Genomic DNA, 21,966 nt, shown 5'->3' on the forward strand with positions numbered 1-21,966 from the left:
TTGGTTGTTTGATTTTGCACAATGGTTTATGGTTTATATGAATTCTGTCCTCCACTATAAATGAACCCGTTTCCCCCCACAACAAATTCTGAGGCACATGAATTTACAGATCCAAGCCACTCTGTAGCCCTGATCATGAGACATTCCACTAACTGATTGGAGTTGGTCTGCAGCTTGCTTCTTTTCTGCCATCAGGCTCTGGACTTGTCCACTTCCTTTTTGCCATCTTTGTCTCGCTCAGTGTTCTCATTTGACATTTTCAAACTGCCTCACCTCACTTCATTGCCTCAAACAAACCAAATTAAAATACAGGAAACTCCCACATACAGAGAAATAATCTTCCACAAGTGGGAATGAAGAGGAACTACAAAGTTCCTGATCACCCCTGTTGGGGAGAGAATTCCTCAGACTTCTCTCTCTATATACTAAACTCCTGCCAAGGTTTTGTTTATATAAATAAAACTCAGATTTTAGTTGTAAGATCACAAAATTACTGCTGCTGACCCATCAGGGTATGCATTATTTACAGTTACAATGATAAATTTTACTTTTTGAATGTTGCTTATTCTTGCAGAATAAGGTTAACAGAAAACAGACACTGAACTATCTCCATCTTATCTGTGAAGATATTCTCAAAAACAAACAAAGAGTGACTGAATATTTTTTATATTTCTGTAGTGAAAATCAATCTTATTGATTCACAACTGTATAAAAAAAATAAAATGAGACTTACTTACGAATATTACTTACGAAACATTTCATTAAACATTAAAGGTATAATAAAGATATCACACTTTTGATCTGGAAAACTGTCTAAGAAGCAGTGTATTTTATATTTAAAAATCAAATAAAGAAGCTGTTTAAGGTAATAACTTGTAATATATCTCCAAAGTATCAAGTTACAAATGAAACTTAAACCTACCAGCAATCCACATGGTGCCCACAGAAAAAAGGTACCTGAAGCCACATGTTTTCAGGATCGCAGTCATTTTCTTGTAGCTCTACACATTCATCAAATGTCTGCACAAATAAAAAAAGCTAACAGTTTATATTTATAGTACAATGTAATGCAATAAGTACAATTAGTGACACATCAGTCATAGTATATACTAATATGCTATCTGTAATTTTTGTCTTTGTAGATTAAAATATTTTAGAAACAAAATGAAGTTTAAACAAACACTGGATCCTTTCATTGCATCTGGTTATTTTTCATGATATTGTTAAAATTTAGACTTGTAAAGTTGCTCTCTCTATTATTTTATCCTCCTTCACTGAGAGTAATTCACATATTTATATTAAAAATTCACACCTTTTATTAGCAGTAGCTGTTGGCCAATCTCATTACTGTAAACTGAAACCACCTATAATTTGCCTCTGTGTAGCATTTTGTATAACATTTTGATCAAGCAACTGCTATATTTATCTGATACCTTGTTTGAAATGCCATCTAGGTACAACAGTGATTTGGTGATGTATATAATTTTTTTTTCATTAACCTTATGTATGTAATTCAACACAGTATTATGTAAGTGATGTCAGAGCTATAAACTATTCATTTTACTATAAATTACTAATATAGCAACAGTTTATGGTAAAGATTAAATACCAAATACAATATATAGGTATACTGAAGAAAATTGTAGATATGATCTTTGAAGGTTCTAGAAATTATGAAAACACAATATCCAAATTGTAAGACATTCAAAAGCATTTCAATTCTTCACTCCAACTTATGAAAGTCTGAACCAAATTGACATCATCACTTTAATGTCGTGAGTGCAGTTTTGTGACACATAATTTGTTGGTATACAACAGACATGTATATTTAACTAAAAGTGTGCAACAGATTTTGTATATAGATGTGGCAAAATTCAGAATTACAATCAAGATTAATTTTCCAATATGGGATCAGTCTGTTCAACACGCCATGTATGTATCCAGTTTTCTTATCAACTATGAGCCTTTGTGTGCTTTTTTAAGTCCATTATTTCTTCTGTTTGTCATTATATAACAAAAACTAGATTTAGGTAAGGGGTCAACTTGCATAAACTCTTCACTTATCTAGAATTCCACAAGCCAGGACTCCTAAATTTTGAGCTAGAGCTATCATGAATTCCATACATACTAGCTCACAGCCAATCCATCATAAGACTACTATATAAACACATATGCATAATGAAATTATAAACTTGTAAAATGTCCAATCATTTAGTTTAACATTTATAGCACTTCTTAGTCTGTATAATTATCTTATGATAGAATTAGAAGTTATTTTTAAATGCAAAGTTTTAGTGGTAAGAAATAAAATGGTTAATACAAAATGACACAGACTTGTACTTCTTATCCAGAATCCCAGGCAGTAAATAACAAACATAAATCCTGGGACAAGTGTCCCAGATCTCAGGATTTATCAGTTTTTTACAAAAGACTCTTAAACATTATTTCTAATGGTTTTACATGTACCTGTTGACTTCTGAGTAAAATATCTGTTATTACAAAATGACTTAAATTACTAACTGATTATCTTAGAAAAAGAGTTTGATGTGTTCAAACCAACAGAAAAACAAACACAAAATCTGGATCTGATATTCGAAGTCCATTCTGCTGACATCCATAGAGTCTGATGCAATTTCAGCTGCAGCACTCTTTACAATCCAGAGGTAAATGAAACCTAATGACCACAGTATTGATTATCTTAGCTTTCTAAAGAGTCACTTTAAAAATTAAAAAGGATTAGTAATGTACTCCTCAGTTGATAACTCACGGTGTTTGTTTTCTTGTTTTTCCCTCATTTGTTTTGCAAAGGCTTTTTATTTTACAACAGAATATTTATCCATTTGTTTTTTTGTAAAAGAAGAAAGTTTTATTTAAATGGAATGTTTAACTTGTATGGTAAAAACCAAGTATATAAACTATATTCATAATAATATGTGGAAATACTTTTTAAATACAATTATACCGGAACTGTTCTAATTTCATACCTATGTAGCATAGTTAACATCACACACAGGGATTTATTTTTTATTTGTTCATATATATGTATTTGAAATAAACTGGCAAATTCAAAGGCATGACCAATTTTGTCTTGGAAAAATGGGACAGTGGAAATCCACAGAAAGAAGAAATCCTAACTCAGATTGCCCACTCAGAACTATGCTGCCTTTATCCTAAGGATGACAGAGAAAGGTAAAATGTTCTGACTGTTGAAACACTATGTAGTAGTTTTTAATACTGTGCAAAAAGTCACTACAATGAATATAGTTTTGCTACAGGTAATAATTTAGTTATATTACTGGTCTAAATTTTCAGTGCAAGCTACATTTCTCTTACCTGTTAGCTTAGAACTACTACATCAATATACAATTCTTACCCTTGAATTCTCTACTTGAACCTCTTATTAAGATAAAGTATAAATTTTCTATAAAATGAAAGTGCAACACAAGATACAAAACACTTGATTCCTAAAAATAAAGTTCGAGAAAAAAAAAATGTACGAGTCAATTTATAATATTGAACAAACTACTTTTTTATAGTACAAGTAATGCATACATCCCACCCATGTATCCAAAAGTAAGCAGACCCAAAAACTTATGAGGAATTGATAAAAACCAAATGCCAGGACATAGCAAGAGATAAAGTACAAACAGCAGAATTAATAATAGTAGGTAACTTTTAAGGCTCAATAAGATATCAGGATTAAGCCAGCCAATTATATAGTCTTAAAAATATCAATATTTAACAGTAACATTAAGTCATATACATAAACTGTTTACATAGCATAAATGTTAATCCTTTTGATATGGTATAATATACACAAGTTCATCTTTGTATTCAAACTATAACTTTTGATACACCATATGTACCTTCACAAAATTTGGTAGACTTTTAGTAATGATTACAATTTATTAGTATACAAAAAATCAGATTTTTTAATGAAATATTCTTACTAAAGACTTGTTTGTGAAAAAAGGGTGTGTATCATTACTAGTCTGAGTGCAATGTGATTTCATGTTATGATTACAAAACTATTCTTCATCCCAAAAAATCTCAAATATTATTTGTATAATCTATAAAACCTCCTAAATACATTTCAAACATTTGTTTTCATAAGACATTATATTTTAATGTTATTTTCTATACTCTAATTATTAACCAATCTCTTAACCATCATAAAAAAATTAGGAAATAAATATAAATTTTTGTGTGTGTGTGCTAGAATGACTATGTAACTATACTGATATTGTAGAATTTCACTGTAATTTATTTAGCTTAGTAACTAGATGTATTTAGGTTTAAAACATATGAAACTTCAAGCAGACTAAAGACACAACCTACCTTCTTGAAATCTTGTTTTGAAAGAATGTGGTGGCCTCTTCACACTGTTACAATAGCTGAGAAAACCACTATAGAACATTCTAAGCTGTTAATTGTTATTCACATTTCATATACTGTAGTAAAAGTATATAAGGGACCATTTCAAAAAATGGAGAGTTGAACAAGACCACTGTGTTTGATTCAGTACCTAAGCCATATCTCAGCAAAATAAAAAATACAAGTATCTTATTTTATATTCTAGCTTATCAATATTAGCAATTTGAGTTCCTAATTTGTATGAAACAGTAGACTTGGTATTTTAATATCACAAACATATAATTTTAAACACTATTACATTCAACTTACCACGTGACTCACCAAAATCTATATTTAAATGTTCTTTTAATATTTACTTTTAAATTAAGAAATTAACTCATACATAATATTAAAGTTTAAATTGTATTCTACGATTTAATTCCAAACTTACTGACATAAATTCATAAAATAGTAGTTTAATAAAATTTTAAATGCAATTCAACAAACACAATAACATGGTCTTTGAACCCCGACTCATTGTGAAGGGGTTAAAGTGAGTTATTTTTTAGAAGCAACAGCTGTGGTAAATTTGCTTAAGTAATTGTTTGCAAATCATTTCTTGCATAGTTCAACTATCAATCAATGTCATGTTACTCAAACTTTCAAGGAGTAATTTTTTTGCATCGTAACATCTCATAGTTTGTTGAAAGTTCTAAGCTTCATTTGAGCAATATAAAGGCAACCACGTAAATTAAGTTAATAAAAGTAAAAGTGAAAAAAAAGTGAAGTTAAACTGCACAATGTAGAAAATGTAGTGGCAATTTATAAAGTGAGATTCACAGTTTGCATTGTAACAACAGAGATGAATAATAACAATTTGTTTTGTCAAATGGTGTTACAAGATAACTGAACCCACCTATGTGAACTATGAGAATTATTTAAAGCTCTGGATAAAACTGTTATAATCAATAGTGTAACAAATTTTTTTAAATACATTTAACTTGTTTTGAATACATTAAGTGTAAGTTGATTGTATACTGTCTATTTATTTTATAAATTTATTTCCAAGTCATAAATACCTACTGTAAAGAATTTGGCCCAATAAGCCTATCAGTATGGTAGTAAGGAGATAAAAGGAATTGGTGAAAAACAAAAAAAAGCTCCATAGATTCGTAGACATGAAAAATTTAAAATATTGGACAAACAAAAAATTTTGTTATGAGAAATAAATAAGGAACTTACAAACTTCAAACAATACATAAACAAAAAGCAACAGTGAAAAATATTTCTATATGGAATGTTCGAAATGGAAACATTCAAGTCTCAGTTCATGCCACAGCATTGTAAGCATTATGTTAGTTGTGCTTACAATGCTGTTACACTTATTTAAAAAGTTTTTGATTCAATTACTGACAAACTACATGATGATAGGAAACTAAGAATGAGTAATTTCGGATCATGAATCACAATGGCATACTAAATAAAGCCCTTGTATTCCGAACTAGTGGAAGAAAAGTGACTACAAAACCATGTAGCAAATGTTATTTCACAGTAATCCTGAGATGGCCTGCTTCCAGTATTTGTACGAGTTATTGGTCCTGAAATATTGCTTACTCTAGCAATGTTAAAAGCTATAAAATTTCAGGTGTCAGAGCAAAAGTTAGCAAACTGTATATGCAACAAATGTAGATATATTAAGAAAGATGTATAATAATGTACATAATGAAATATTAGACTGTAAAAATCTTAGTTTCTTTCCATGATTTACTACTGTGCTCATCTAGGAAAAACTGTTTAACATGTTTGAAATGTATTTTGAGTGACAGAACTACAAAGTAATTTGAAATACAAGTTATACCTAATTACAAGAAATAATCTAAAATTTGAGCTTCCTTACTTCTTGATTTACTTAAATATCAGTAAACTTTTCAACCATACTAATTTAAACATACAGAAAGTATTAAACCTAAATGTATTAAAACAAAGCTTTGGCCAAATATACCTTCACAGCTTGAAGCATATACATACAATGACAGAAAATGTGAAATCATGAGTGACAATGAAAAGTACAAATTAAGCCTGTTTGATTCAAGTACAAACAAAAACCATCTCATAACAATATAACTGACCTAAGATGTTGAAAGTAAAGACTAAGAACATGATACAGAAATGTCAAGATGAAAAGAAAATATATTTAAAGTTATATGAATGTCTAAAATATTAAATATACACATAGATAATAGTAGAGTGAAGAAGTATTTAAATATAGATGCTTTAATTGTTCCAGCAGTTGCACTTAAATTTGTAATCTAGATTTTTATGCAAGTGACCAATCACATTAGCTTTGGTATAAAATAAAAGAATTATGAAACTAAATATAAATTTCATTAACACAATTAAGTACATAAGAAACATTACATACCACAGTATTTCCTTTTCTTTTACGAACTAAATAAGGCCGAAAATCATCACCATATCGGAGAAAATAATAATAAGAGACCAGTCTATCAAGTGGTTTCCGTATCAGGTTGATGTAGATAGGCTTCTGTGAGAATCCATACCTGATTGAAAATTATGAATGATAAACACTAGGAATTTTAAGTTTGGCAAATCAAACAAAAAGCTCATATAAACACTACCTATTAAGCTAATTATTTAAAAAGAATACAACAAACTCAAAAACAATTATCAAGGTTACTGTTTTTTGATATTATATTTCAAAGTCTTATAAATAAACTTTTTGATTTACAACAAACTGTAATAATTATGATTGTTGTCTTTATGTAGTGCTTCATATTTTGTGTGTTTTATTGTAGCAAAGCCACATCAGGCCACTGTTATCTCTACTGGAAGGAATCAAACCACTGATTTTACAATGTTAGAACCAAAAACTTACTACTCATAAACCAGGAACTGCTCTGTATTGTGTAAAATTTGTTCAATTTAAAACTTTTGTAGTTAACAAGTTTCAAATTTTATTCTCATTTGAATTTTTATTTATAATGGATAAAAAAATAAATATTGTAACCATTGTCATTAAATAAAAGACAGACTTGTACAGAAACCTAGATTATTGATCAAACTGTTTTCTTCATAAAGTTATTTTCAATTAAAAATAAAAATGTTTAAAAATTAAAAAAAACAAATTGATATAATGAATTACAACTGATTAAAATCAATATGGTAAAGTAATTGATAAATAAGTAAAATAGTTATACTGTTACTATACATATATATTGAAAAAAAAACTAAAATCTTGCACCTGTAATGCCAAACAAAAGGGAATCCTTGATAGATGTGACACTTGAAATTCTTCTATGTAGTATTAGAGGAAAATTAATCTATGAAACTTTTTTACCATTTTATTTTTTGTGTGTGGAAGCAACACAAAGCACGAAATGCATGTACACTCCAGTTCAATGTTGTTACTCATTAGGGTCTTTAACAGCTGAACCAAATTGAATTTCTTCTAGACTGGTTTAGAGTAAATTTACATATGAACACTTGAGCATGTTCAAATACATTAGCTGAAAGGGTTAGACCTCCTAGGTCCCAAAATGTAATTATCAAATCTCAAATTGGTCAAGAAATGACAGAGCTATAAGCTAAAAGTTTGTACTTGAAAACAAAGCCATGCTATAGCTAAAAAGAAAATTTCTCACCTTAGTTTTAACTATTTAAAATGAAATTTAATGGTCATTAAGTTATTTGTGGCAAAATGGCAATATCAGGCTGTAAAACTCTTAGGTTCTTGTTAGGATTCATTTGGGATGACTGGTCAACATGCTTAAAATCTATATTTTAAATAAGAGAATCATAAACATGGATATGCAGAAGCAGATAATTTCATTCACTCAGAAAATGACCTTTGGAAAAGTATAATAATTACTATCAAGGCAAAAACTATACTATACAACTGTTATGCTAAAAGTATTAGGATAACACACCTTTAAAATAGCATGTCTGCGCATATAGAAATTTCTCAATGGGAACATATTTAATGGAAAAAGAAAATAAAAAAATATATTTAACATTTCAAATACTTTATCTTCGTTTGTTATTCATCCATTAGGCTATTCCTTCACTGAAATGCTCTTTTGAATGACACTTAACAACAGTTAATTAATTGTCATTGTTCATGAAACATCTCTGGCAACATGTTTGAAAATATGTGTTATATTCTCAAATGATGTTATTCAGTATATAATATTATATTGCATTAAACACACACATTCAGTATTTCAGTATAACACATTCTTAAATTTATGATCTAGTGTGATATCTCAATATAATACACAATATTAAATATTTTAATACTTAGCACACACAATGTTTCATCATTGCTTATCCTACCAAGATGTCACACTCAGTTACAAATCATTATTTCCTCTGCTATAATTTCTACAAACTTCATATTGTAACTGTAACCCATTCTAACATCTCATGTTTAATTAATTAAAATTGGCAAAGTCAGTTTTAAATCACCAGGAACTAAAGTTCATTAGAAAGAGATGACTAGAGCAAATATATAAATGTAATGGATAGAAAAGTTTTTGTAATTACACTTTTACACAGGTTTAACAACACATTTTAATACATTTAACATCTTACTACTGACAATCAAAAGTTTATTAGCTAATGTTTTCATAGATATATTATTTTCAAATTACTTATTGATTGACTGAAATTGTATTTCTTTATAAATACATCAAAGAAACATGGTGTTTGCTTTTGTGACAGACATAAGACAAAAAAAGTATTTAAATTCTTTATGTAAAACAGAAAAATAGTATTTTGAAATTCTTAAAATATCATACAATAAGAATAAAAATATTAGAATAGGTTAAGCAAAACATGCCACCAAAAACCTTTTATTGCACATTATCATAATTTATCCTAAAATTATTGAGCTAGGAAACAAGTAGTTTAAGAAAAAATATGAAAGACAAAATTTTATACACCATACTGACAATCAATATAATTTCACAATTAAAAATTTGAGATTATAATAGGTGATACTAGAAATGACTAAATGTACAAAAATGAGTAATAGATAAAAATTGATTTTATTCAAACTAACAGTAATACTGAAGTTTCTTTTTTAACTTTCACCTAGTTTGTGACAATCATAAGTCAAATTTCTAGTGAGGAAAGTCAAGTGTTTAACCATCCAAGTGGTTTACTTTTCATGTATTTTTACCTCCACCATCAAAGGTGTGTGTTTGTTAGCAAGATTTCTCAAAAATGGCTGAATGGATTTGAATGAATATTGGTGTACATAGGAAGAAGGATCCAACCACAAAGGAATACATTTTTGGAGGGTCAAGACCACAACAGAGTCAAGAAAATAAAAAACAAATCTATCTGTTAACATGTGGACTGACTTTTTACAGTAGTTTTGCTCTATAACTCAGTCAAAAATGATTGGATTTTGACGAAATATGGTGAACATTCGTAGAGTATTATTCCTCCTTGTCCTGCCAAAAATGGTCCACATCCATTGATACTGCCAGACATACAGACACATGGAGATATACACTCTACTGATTATCTTTAGTTATTTACTTCATTCCTTCTAATTATATTTTAAATTATGAATTATATAACTCTTGACCATTAACATCTGAATATGATTAAAGTTCATCAGATACTAAAGATAATGTTACATAAAGCACTGTCAAATGACTACCCCAAAGGTAATAATAATAAACTAACGATTAAAAAAAATGTTACAAATACTCTGAGATTATACAAAAAGAAGGAAATTTGTCAAGTTTGTTGCTTTTAAGGATTTGTAATTTTATTTTCTGAAAGCAAAAACAAATCAATTATGATATCAATAGAAACATTTCATTTTTGAAACAAGTACACTTCAAATATGTGTTAAACTAATGAAGTTTTGTGTTAAGAAACCTTGAAATGTTACAAACAACAGACTGAAAGATGCAATTTGTAAAAAAAAATTCAAGTGTAAAAGAAAGCTTTTAGGCTTAAGATTTGCATTTCCATAAAAATATTTATACCATTAATGAGAAACAGATCAGAAAGTGCAACTCATTAACATTTCAACAATATATATATATATATAATTTTTTATTAGCTATGAATACTGCTTTATTACACAAATATTAAGCAAAGTATGTTTAACAGAAAGCATTCAAGTAACTAAATAACATGCTCTCAACCAAAATAAAATGTTATCACAGCAAACAAGTTTACATTGGAAAAATTATTTACCTTTGAAAGTTCAAGAAAGCAATATGTCCATGGTAAAGAGCAGGTTTCTTATCTTGCCACATTGTTACATTCTCTATAAACCTTCTCTACATTAGAAAAGATAATATATCTAGTTTTATAGAAACTTAACAAGAACATTTACAGATGTCATATAAACAGTTAAAAAATTATATTCATTCCAATAACTTTTTCATGAACACATTTACAGATATAAAACTTTTCTAATTCCAGGTTTATGTTATATACACAATAAAAAAAGACATTTTGAATATTTCATTACTCATGAGCAACATGGAACTTGTGAAGTTTAGATGGAAATACCTTTTAGTTATAGTAGAACAAAACTGCAAATTCCCATAGCAATAAAATAATTAAAATATTAATAAAAAGTATAACTACTACTTGTGAACATTTAAAACTTTAAATTTGATATTTAACTTGCATTATACATGTACAGAAATGTGCTTTTTTTTACAAAATATAAAAGTTAAAATTAAATAGTTTTACAATAAAACAAAGCAGCATTCAGTGGTCAAAAATATTTGTTTAGCTTCATTACAAAGTTGTTTCAAAACAGTTTCTGTATAAATGGTCATTCATAGACTAGTGTATAAATATGGAATGCTTTTTGTGAGAAAATTCTTGATTAAAATAAGTAGTTATAACTTTCCTATATAAATTAGCTATTTTTTGCCAGTACTGCCCCCTATATGCAATTTTTCTTTACACGTGCCATAAGACTTCTCACCTCCCCCCCAATTGGAATGAAATGATTCCAACATGTCCCTCGAGCAAATCAACATGTATCACTTCTCCTCTATATACCTCTACAGAACTATCAGTACATAGTTTGGTAGGAAAATTATAACTTTAGATCTGGTACCTCCCTCTACTCACAAGATTAGCTGGAATCCAAGAAGCATTAACAAATGAAAGCATCCAAAGAATATCCCTAACCAGGAGATAAAAAGATCAGAGAAGGAGAACCACACCAATTCTTAGCCTGGTGTACTCTTTGCCCATATATATAAGTAAAACACAAGGGTGAAAGCTGCAAGGAGTAGAATGGCTGGGGTACATTAGACCAAATTCGGCAAGTCAACTACATCCAAAACCTCCTCTACTGGGTACCAACATCCATACAAGGATAGGATGAGGATCATACCATCTTCACAGAGACAAAGACTACAAAAGTTGTAAGGGTAGACTGCTATCGCTCACAGCTTGATTTTTCCAGGAACTGGAGCAAATACATGAAGCCTCAGAAAAGGAGAAAGACACAAGAATCTGAGATATATGGAGGGTAAAATGACCTAAGTTAAAACTGAGTCCCCATCTAGAAGGTCCCAACAACAAAGGAACCATGCAGTGAGGCCAGAGTTGAGGATGCAGTATGGGCTAAAGTGGAGAGAAAGTGAAGGTTATTGGCAAAAATCCCTCAGGATACCTGTGAAGATTCTCTGAGAGCTGATCAAAGGAATAAAAATAGTAGAGAAAAGAATATTTAACAATACCAGTAGATTTACTGTGCTACTACTGGATGATAGATGATGCTTAGTAATTTGTATGAAACACACATTGAAATATACTAATTCCAACAAGAGAGGAGGCACAAGAAAACGTTTGCAACAAGAGGGCAGCATTGAACAAGAATAACTAATCTTGAGATAAGAGGTATGCACCATATTGGAATTATTCAATTATACATAGAATTATGATTGAACTCAATTTCACATCACACTCCAAGTTAAGCTGTTAAAAAAAGGCAAGAAAACAATCCTTAAACTTTTTGCAAGTTAATATGAGTGAATCTATTGAGTAAAGTAAAAAAATGCAATGCAAAAGTAATATACTTAATCAAAACAATCTTATAATATTCCTTTTTCTTCAGTGACAATAAAAAAAAAAATCCCTACCTGATCAGACAGTGACATAACATGCATATTCCTGGAGGTATTAATGTGCAGAACATGGAACTTGTTTCGTTTACAAAGATCATATGCCACACCCATCAGACTTGTACTTGCAGTTTTAGGGACTCGGTTATAAATAACAAGTACATCATCAAATGAATCTTTAGTACCTTCACCAACATTAACAAAATCAGCAAGTACATCATTTCTGTTGTGGTAATCAAAGTCTTTTAGTCTGAGTTCATTAATAGTACCAGCTGCAAAAAAGTAAGAAAACAATCGAGGTATTTTGTAGATACAAAGCTTGTCAATCAGCATTAGAATAACAAAAACAATAATTATCAGTTTGAAAAGAAACTTTCACATAGCAATTAAAATTGAGCTTTGCAAAGTTAAACCTGATTTATACAAGCAAGTTCAAAATTGAGTTTGCATGTTTACTTCTATCAAGGTATTTTTTATTGAACTTTAAACGAATCTGCATGTTTATTTAAGAACACAATTTCTACCTATACATGACTAAAATTATAGTTTTATTGGTGTATTTTTCTCACCCACTTTATAATCATTTATTATTCATTAAAAACTGGGTAAAATATTCACATTTATATCATTTTTTGTAAGTGTGTGGTGAAGAGCTGTTAACTTTTAATCTTAGTACAGTTTAAAAGTGGGTTGTAATATGTAAAACTGCTATTTTGGGTGCATTCACAGAACATATACATGTACACTGGAGGCAAGGTTATTTTTTATAGACAAGAGTATTGGTTTTATGGATCTGTTAACAGCTTAACACCACTATCCTCTCCTGCATTAATACTTCTCTCAATAAGAAATAGTGTTTCTTTACGTCAAGGAAAGAGTATTTCTATATAAAATTATTTTGGCTTACTAATTGTTAAGTCATAAAATTTTCAAAATATAATTATTTACAAATGAAATAAATACTTTTAGGACATACAAAACTGTATATGTGTATGTTTTTATGATATAAAACATTACCTTTCCTTATTTTGTAGCCTCAGCAGTACTCCACCATTCTAAAATATTTATTCCAATATTTGGGTTTTAAATGAATTTCTCACAGTATATATATTTATGACATCAAATGTCAATATTAAATTTACTACAGATAATGAAAACTACTTTAACTTTAATACTAACCTAGTTTTTTTATTGTTTCATCTTGATACAAGACCTTTCTTACAAAATGACAATACAATACAGCACAAACAATCAAACTCAAAATGATGAATAATTGCTTTATCTTCCACATCAGCTTGTTACTTGAAAAATAGCCATTCCTAAAAGATAAAAATAACAGCTTAATAACATATCACAAGTTATGTAGTTATTACTACAAAGTTGTACAAGTCCTGAGAGATAGAAATTTCAATACTATTTGGCATATGTTCTTGAATAATGAACTTTATAAACACGTTCCAGTCCTAGCCACCAGTTGCTCACAAACTTTGACATAGTGACCCTCATTAGTTAGTAATGAAAGAAAGTTCTTTCTCACAGTTTATGATCTAGATATTACATGGAGAATCATTCAGCTAAGCCTCACATCTCATGGTTTCTAAGTTATATATTTCTATCAACTTTTCTTTTTCTTAACTCACCAAACGTTTCTTAAAAAAAAACAAAACAAACTATCACACAGGTGGCTCTTCTGGTGTCCTACAGTTAGATAACAAATGTTATTGACAGTTAATTTCTTACTGAAAAATGTTAGCTTTGTATCATGTATACGAAAATAAACAAGTTGTTAATAATGTATAATTCCTTGGTGAGCAAACATTTCTCATCATTATGCAGCAAAAACCAAATTAAAACTCTTCTGAAACAAAAACCCTAAAACCAATTTTTGGGATAGTTATCTTGATCATAGCTCTTCAGGACTTCAAATTACTATATTTTTTGTGTATATAACTGTGTGCTTTTAAACTTCATACACAGTAATTTAACTGTTATTCTCAAAACTAGAAAACTTTTTAATCTGTTGAGTAGTATCTTAAGAGTTGTATCAATTTTCTGCACTACTCTTTTGAGGAAGTTAATGTTAATATAGAATGTATTGCTTTTTTTATGAAACATTAGTAATTGAGAAACAAATAATAGATACAAGTACAGGGTGTTTGGAAAGTCAGTGTGCAGTTTTGTAATCAGCATTCATTCAGTCTATTTCAAGCCAGCAGCTGATAGCAGTGTTTAGAAACAAAATAAGAAGGATCCAGGCCTGTATTGATGCCAATGGGGGTCACTTTCAACATTGTTTATAATTATCATTTATATTTACCTCCTGTATTTAATATTGAAACATGTCTGTTAATAAATATATAAGTGCACAGTGACTTTCCAAACACTCTGTAGAATAAACTGCTTTAAGAAATTAAATCAGTTAATAGTTGTTTTTTTTTCTTTTCAGGATTCCCTGACTGGGTCAGGTTTAGTAAAAATGTTTCAGCAAGGTGTATGTGAAAAGCCTGAAATATAGAAAAGCAGATTAGAATAGTGAGGTGAGAATGGATAAGGAAAAACTTTGAACCATGATAACCTCCACTGCAGTTTGGGAAAGCCTTTTGAGAAGTGCTTACTGAATTTACTGAAAATTATATAGCATTATTATTAAGGAAAGCTCTGAATTTGGTAGCTGTTATCTTGGTTTAATTAAGACATTAAAGTGTTTTACAAGCACAGAAGTCGTGCCATTTCTTTCATCTTGGATAAAGTGCTTGACTAATTCATAAAGTTCAAGTTTCTATATTGGTTATAAAATCACCTTTTGCTACTCTGAGATTATTTAAACTTTGAGAAGAAAAAAAAAAAACTACAGAAACTTTACAACACATCTTACTGAGAGAAGAAGCAACCTTCACTCACATAAGACAAAATACACAATTTCTGTGAATATGCTAATTTTCTCAAATTCTAAAGATTTAAAAACTATTCTTTGAACTACATATAAACATTGGCAGTATAATGGAGGTCAAACTTATAAGGAATTTAATGCTGCATAAAATAATGGGTTTCACCACTTTTAAACCAATACAACTCTTGAAGTTGTCTTCACTGTTTTTGAATTATTCTCACACTAAAATAACAGATCATTGGTATCATTACAATTATATAGACATTGTAGCTGTAGGATGTGGTTGTGGACAAGATACAAGCAGTCAACAGTATCACAGAATGCCTGAAAAGAAACAAGCCTAATTCTATAACACCATACCAAGACCAATGTATTAGTAGCATGGTTTTACCAAAATCACATTTCTGAATATTGTTAAGCTCAACAAACAACTCCATCAACTGATGCAATACAACATGCTAATGTGCTATTACATTAGGATCATCTCATATGGTAAAGATGTCACTGGCATCGTTTCTTTTGACATGTATTCTGGAGCAAGCTATGTTGACTGCACAGTAACTGAAGAGGACAAATTTAATGGTAATTTACTAATGACATAAGGAAACATTTGGCAAAAATATAATGTATGTTAATTTATACATGATTAGAAATGATGCCTCCAATGTATATCATAGGGATAAAATTCTGGTAACCAGAATGAGATATGTCTTTGGATGAAGAGAAATCCCAGGGAATAGTGTCAGAACCATGAGCCTCAAAAGTGTAAAGTACAGACTAAGAAGTAATGAATAGAGTGAACAAGACACAATAGTCTGTCTGGGATTGATCAACCATACATGTATTAAATAAATATAAGGAAGTTGAGCGATTACTTTCCCAAGTGGTTGAAGTTTTAGGGAGGAAGAACTGGTCAGAATTAAAATGAATATACGAATGATTGAAAATGATATGGGAAGAGTCAATGGGATAGAGCTCTGAATGAAGGTGACTACAAGCAAGAAGAAAGAGAAAATAGGTCTTAAGAGAAAGGTGGTATAAGTTGCAATTTGCCAACACCTTGACAGAAGCAGAGATGAGAGTGTAAAGGATGACACTGAGGTCCCAATCATGCATGGAAACAAGGAAGGAGGTCTACACAGAAAGGAGGACAGAAACAAGGTGGAGGGAACTGGAAAGGAAAGTACCTCATGGTATAACAAAAGGCAAAAAGTTAAAAGACAAGGCAGCATGATAATTGGCAATGGTAAAGACAACAAACCCATTGTGAAACAGCCTGGTAAAAAAAGGAAGAAAGATGGTCAATGGTAGGATGGTCAAGAGGAAGGTGACAATGGATAGATCTACATTGAAAGACAAACCATTTGCTAGTGTACAAAAAACACAGAAAGACAACAACAATGAAAAAGAAAAAAAAGGCTATCTCATTAGAAAGTTTGACTTTATGGACAATGAACCAGATAAGTCCCAAACATGAAGCTGGAGGGACAAGATCCCTGGATGAAATAATGATGTATGAGGATGAAGTGAGAGAGAAAGTACAAATGGTAGGGAAAAAGAGAGACAGACTGACAGGCAGTAAGAGAAGGGAACCAGGATTGAGCTGGGCAAATAGGAAATGACAAAGAGTGTGACGAATCAAATCCAGGACTTGTGGTAAAATATGAAGAGGTAGGTATGTATATAGAAAAAAAATGAGACCAGTCCTGCCTATAGCATTGATGGCCAGGGTTGAACAATGGGGAACAGAAAACTAAAATTGGGGAAGTTTGAAAATGATAAGATTGCAAAGGCATCGATAAGTGACGTCCCCAGCAGAGAGCACATCCAGAACACAGCAGACTATAAGATGAGTCTGTTAAGAAGTTATCCAATAAAGAAGATCAAGGGTTTGAAAATTAAAACACCTGGATCAGATATTCCCTAGGCAGTTGCTGTATGAAACAACCATGGAGTTGTCAGAGTGGATCAAAACTAAATGTTCCATGAAAAGGGCAGAAAATGGGAACATGGCCAATGAACTTCAATGAATTTGAAGTATACTGATGTGGAGAGGGAGGACCCATTCTGGAACCAAGTGTTCAATGTGAAACTGTCATTCAGAGATGCTCCCCAAATAAAGATCCCTGGGTAAAAGAGTAGATAGATGAACAATTGAGGTCAAAAGCTCCCATAAGTGGTTCTACAGATCTTGCAAAGATCACTGGATGAGGAACATACAAGTATTATCTAAAGGAATAAGAAGTCACAACAGCAAAATGAGAAAGGAGTTAAGAAAGTTCCTAGGTGAACAAGATATTGGGTGGAGGAGTTCCAAGGTGAGCAAGGTATTAGGTAAAGATGAGAAAGAAAATGAAAGATTGATTCTAAATATTGTGAAACCAGAAAGGAAACATTAGAATGACTGTAAGCCAGTATAAAAGAATCAGAAATAAGAGAAGGACAAGCACACAGTCACAGGAATATAAATGGTGTAAAAAAATAAATCAATATGTATGCCAATATCATGAAAAGAGAGAAATATGAAAAATTCATTAGAGTTAGAATTATGGAGGAAAGAACAGGAAGAGTCATCTGACACAGTGGCAAAAGACAGAATGGAATATACCTATGCTACAAAGTCTTAATAATGTGAGGAAGTCAAGTATTATATTCCACTAGAAGTGAGATTCCCAAGATCTAAGCAGGAGGGGAAAACAATGATCAAATTTGTCTTCCTCTTCAATGTTCCTATCAAAAAAAGGAAAAGGAATCCTGAAAAATGAATGGGAGTTAAAAATCCAAGCAGCATAAAGGAACCTACTACCATATGCACTAAGGCCATCATGCCATCCACATTCATCACGCATCAGTATGCATACTTGAAACTTGTATGAGAAAATTCTTCACTCATACAAGAAGTTGAAGATACCACATGAGCTTGTGAGTTCACAATTTGAAGACAGTAAAGAAAACATAAGAGCAAAAGCACAAGGGGAGTTAATGAACAAGATGTTTCATCCTTCAATGGAACAGCTTTTGCTGCATAAGAACATTATTGCAGTAGTGCAATTCACAAGAAAATCTCATGAAAGTAACTAGGAATTGCAAAAAGGCTAATGGAATGCAAATCTTTAAGATAGACACATGGAGAAAATAGCTGAATATATAAAGAGTTGTGTATCATTTCATAAGGAAATAAGGAAACATTCTTCAAATTTTATCTACAGGATAAACTGAAACAAGATAATAAAAGTCACTGTAGAGTTATGTTGACTGTTTGGGGCAAACATACTCTTATGATGAAAGAAACCTCAGGATTCTTATTTTATATGTTTTCAAGCAATTACACAGATGAAGATGCTCCATAGTAAGAGTGATGACTAGCTGGGATCCCACGTTCACTACCTGGTGGGTTATGATCTTAATTACAAAGACACATTTCACATTAATAGTTTATGAGTAGTAAAAACATATTTCTCTCAAACTAGTAAGCCTAAAGTATCAATTGCATTAAAAAACTCTTCACATGTAGATGACATTCTTAGTTCAAGCAATACATTGACCTGCTCATATACTCATACAATTCTAAATGGCTTAATGTATTATTATACAGTTTGTGGTCTTATATCTTTCTCTCTTTTTTTTTCTAATACTCTTAATGCTTCAAAGGTCCTCACTTGGTATTCTACAGTACTAGTAGTTTATGTACCTTTACTACAGAAATGACATAGTTCATGAATGGATGGATAGAATGTTACATGATTTAAGAAATTTAAAATAATAATTGTAGTAAATGGACATAAGTTTATGACTTGTTTAAATTAGAACTTACAAAGGTCAACAGTGGCTTGAAATTTGTGTGTCCAAGATAGTTAGGAGCTTAATAAGACTTAGAATAAAAGTTAGAAATAAGAATTTTAATATTAGAAGTGAAAAAATATGTATTTAAAGCCCAGAAGTGAGCTTATTCTATCACCAAAATTATTTTATGGTTAGAGTTATTACCAAGAGAAATGATTTGTTGATGATGTAAGGTTATGTAGATAGTTTATACACAGCTAGACAAGTTTGTAAATATAAGGGCTAGATTTAATTTCAACTGTTATATTTTCAGTGATTTATATGTAAAAACGGCTTGTTGGATTGAGAAAATATTTTACAATGAGGAGCGAACAACATTTCAACCTTCCTTGGTCATCGTCAGGTTCACTTTTTACATATATATTTCTCTATAAGTGGGTTTTCTCGATATAACTGATTTTCAGTGATTGTTTATATGGGGTTAACAATGACTGGTTGGAAAGAACTGCAACTGCCTAATTTAGAGTGACATTTACAGTAGTCTTAAAGGACTAATTTATACTAGTAGTTCATGTACAAGAACAGAGTTTAAAAATAATTCCATCTTCAGGTCAACTTGCATTAGTTTTTGCAGGGCTTTATATGTTGTCCTGTTTTTACAGTGTCATCCAAATAATGATGTCCAAGTGGTACATTAGAGAGAGAGAACTGGGGTACTTTTCTCGTATAGGTGGAATAAATAAATGGTTTTTTTTTTTTGCACAGGACAAATAACCGTGCAATTATGGCACTACACAATCAATTTCACATGGAGAAAATAACCCAGAGTCTGTGTCTGCTACAACAGTGTCTATTTGCATGCATGTATGTGTGCAAATAATTTTATATATTATAAAAAATGAGCCAAAGTATACACATTAAAAATATAGAAGGTAAAGAGAAAAATTTCTAAGAGAGATTGTTCTGATATTCAAAAAAACATTAATAAAGATCATAATGTGTGGTAGCAAAATCACACATATTTTAACTGGTTGCATAGGTCAAGTGTAAATGCAAACCATGTACATTAAGAGCTCATATATTATGCTAGTAATATATAAATACAAGTTTGTAATAATGCATTCATGTATATGAGCATATGCTAATTTTCATTAAGTAAATAATAATAATAAAAATTAGTTATAGCAAAATTCATTTGTTTGGAATCAGCACTGCAGGCATTGAAAAACAACCCTGTTATTACTGTTAACTTTTGATTCATATCACTAGTGCTACATTGAAATATCACAGTTAATTATGCAAAATAATTTTTTTTTGTTTGTTGAAATTCATGCAAATTTCAACTTATCTAGATTCAATCCTATGTCAACTTGTTATGCAGTTCAATCCATTCATTATGCTCCCAATACAGAATTTATGTTACGCAGATTCAGCATGAATATTAATTCATTATGCAGTCAACATATTGTACATTATTAATCCATTACCCAGAACACATCTATATTTTAAGTCATTATGGAGAACTTACATAATTTAGTATCGACCCGTTATAATAAACCAGAAATTACGCAAATTATTTGAAAGAGTATATCCTTGAATTTTGTTACAGTATTTTGTTCGTATAAAAACACTTGAATCTGAAATGTCAACAGCATACAGTGAAAAATATTTCCAGGAGATAACATGAAATCGCTGATTCAATTTAAGTTACCCTACTTTCTACTACTAATACTACTAGATCTATCAGTGCAGGCCAATCACTTTGCTCCTATTACTATTGGTATTGACATTGTTAGTACTAGTAATACAAATAGTATTGCTAACCCTACGTATTTGTTATGAAAACTCATTTTTTCAGTTACAAGTAATATCCAATCTCCTCTCAAACTCCTTCAGTGATACAGTTTCTACAAAACAGCGTAAGCTCACCTTTATAATTAAATTTTGTACAAAATAAAATAACACTTCCGCATAATTATTAAACAAATCAACCAATTTCTCTATTAACCGATACTATCCACAATGAACTGAGCAATATTATGGTGTTTACTAGAATACGCCCTCTAGCTTTTAAGAAATCTTTTGACGATATAATTGTTGGTTAAAAGTGTTTTTTTCTGCTATAATTTATACACCTGCGAGTTAATCCCGTACATCCTTCATGTTGTTATGAGTTAATATATTAATGTAACATTAATTCTGCAAGGTGAAATCATGATAAATGATTATTTCTTTAAACACTGCATTGCAGTTTCAAACAACTTTTGTCAGCGGAATGAGTCCTGTTTCTGCATTACAGTGCTTCTTTCAAGAGGCCCTGCCCCCCGCTAGTACGGCGGTATGTCTCCGGATTTACAACGCTAAAATCAGGGGTTCGATTCCCCTCGGTGGGCTGAGCAAATAGCCCCATGTGGCTTTGCTATAAGAAAACATACAAACATACATACATTCAAGAGAACCAGCATGGCCAAGCGTGTTAAGGCGTGCGACTCGTAATCTGAGGGGCCGTGGGGCGTTACAATGTGATGATCAATTCCACTATTCGTTGGTAAAAGACTAGCCCAAGAGTTGGCGATGGGTGATGATGATTAGCTGATTTCCCTCTAGTCTTACACTACTAAATTAGGGACGACTAGCATAGATAGCCCTCGAGTAGCTTTGTGCGAAATTCCAAAAACAAACAAACAATCTTTCAAGAGTGTTTTTTTATAAAAAATATATTTATAATCCGCTGTAATAGGCTACTAGACCCCAACAAGTGATATAAACTTTTCTCATATAATAAATAATATAAGTGTTCAAATA

At 30.7% G+C, this 21,966-nt stretch overlaps 1 protein-coding gene across 1 annotated transcript in view; it reads right to left on the minus strand.

Annotated features, from left to right (window-relative positions):
- Positions 1-21,233, minus strand: part of LOC143252121 (heparan sulfate 2-O-sulfotransferase 1-like) — a 30,475-nt gene extending 9,242 nt beyond the window's left edge. The window contains exons 1-6 of the mRNA XM_076503794.1: positions 21,091-21,233; positions 13,668-13,807; positions 12,507-12,760; positions 10,591-10,676; positions 6,776-6,914; positions 923-1,020 (exon numbers count right to left, since the gene is read on the minus strand). Coding sequence (XP_076359909.1) covers positions 923-1,020; positions 6,776-6,914; positions 10,591-10,676; positions 12,507-12,760; positions 13,668-13,779 — 689 coding nt within the window. The 5' untranslated portion in view covers positions 13,780-13,807; positions 21,091-21,233. The remainder of the gene's footprint in view (positions 1-922; positions 1,021-6,775; positions 6,915-10,590; positions 10,677-12,506; positions 12,761-13,667; positions 13,808-21,090) is intronic.
- Between the last annotated feature and the right edge of the window lie 733 nt (positions 21,234-21,966).

This window comes from Tachypleus tridentatus, chromosome 6, assembly GCF_004210375.1.
Source record: "Tachypleus tridentatus isolate NWPU-2018 chromosome 6, ASM421037v1, whole genome shotgun sequence".
In the NCBI taxonomy this organism is placed as follows: Eukaryota; Metazoa; Arthropoda; class Merostomata; order Xiphosura; family Limulidae; genus Tachypleus; species Tachypleus tridentatus.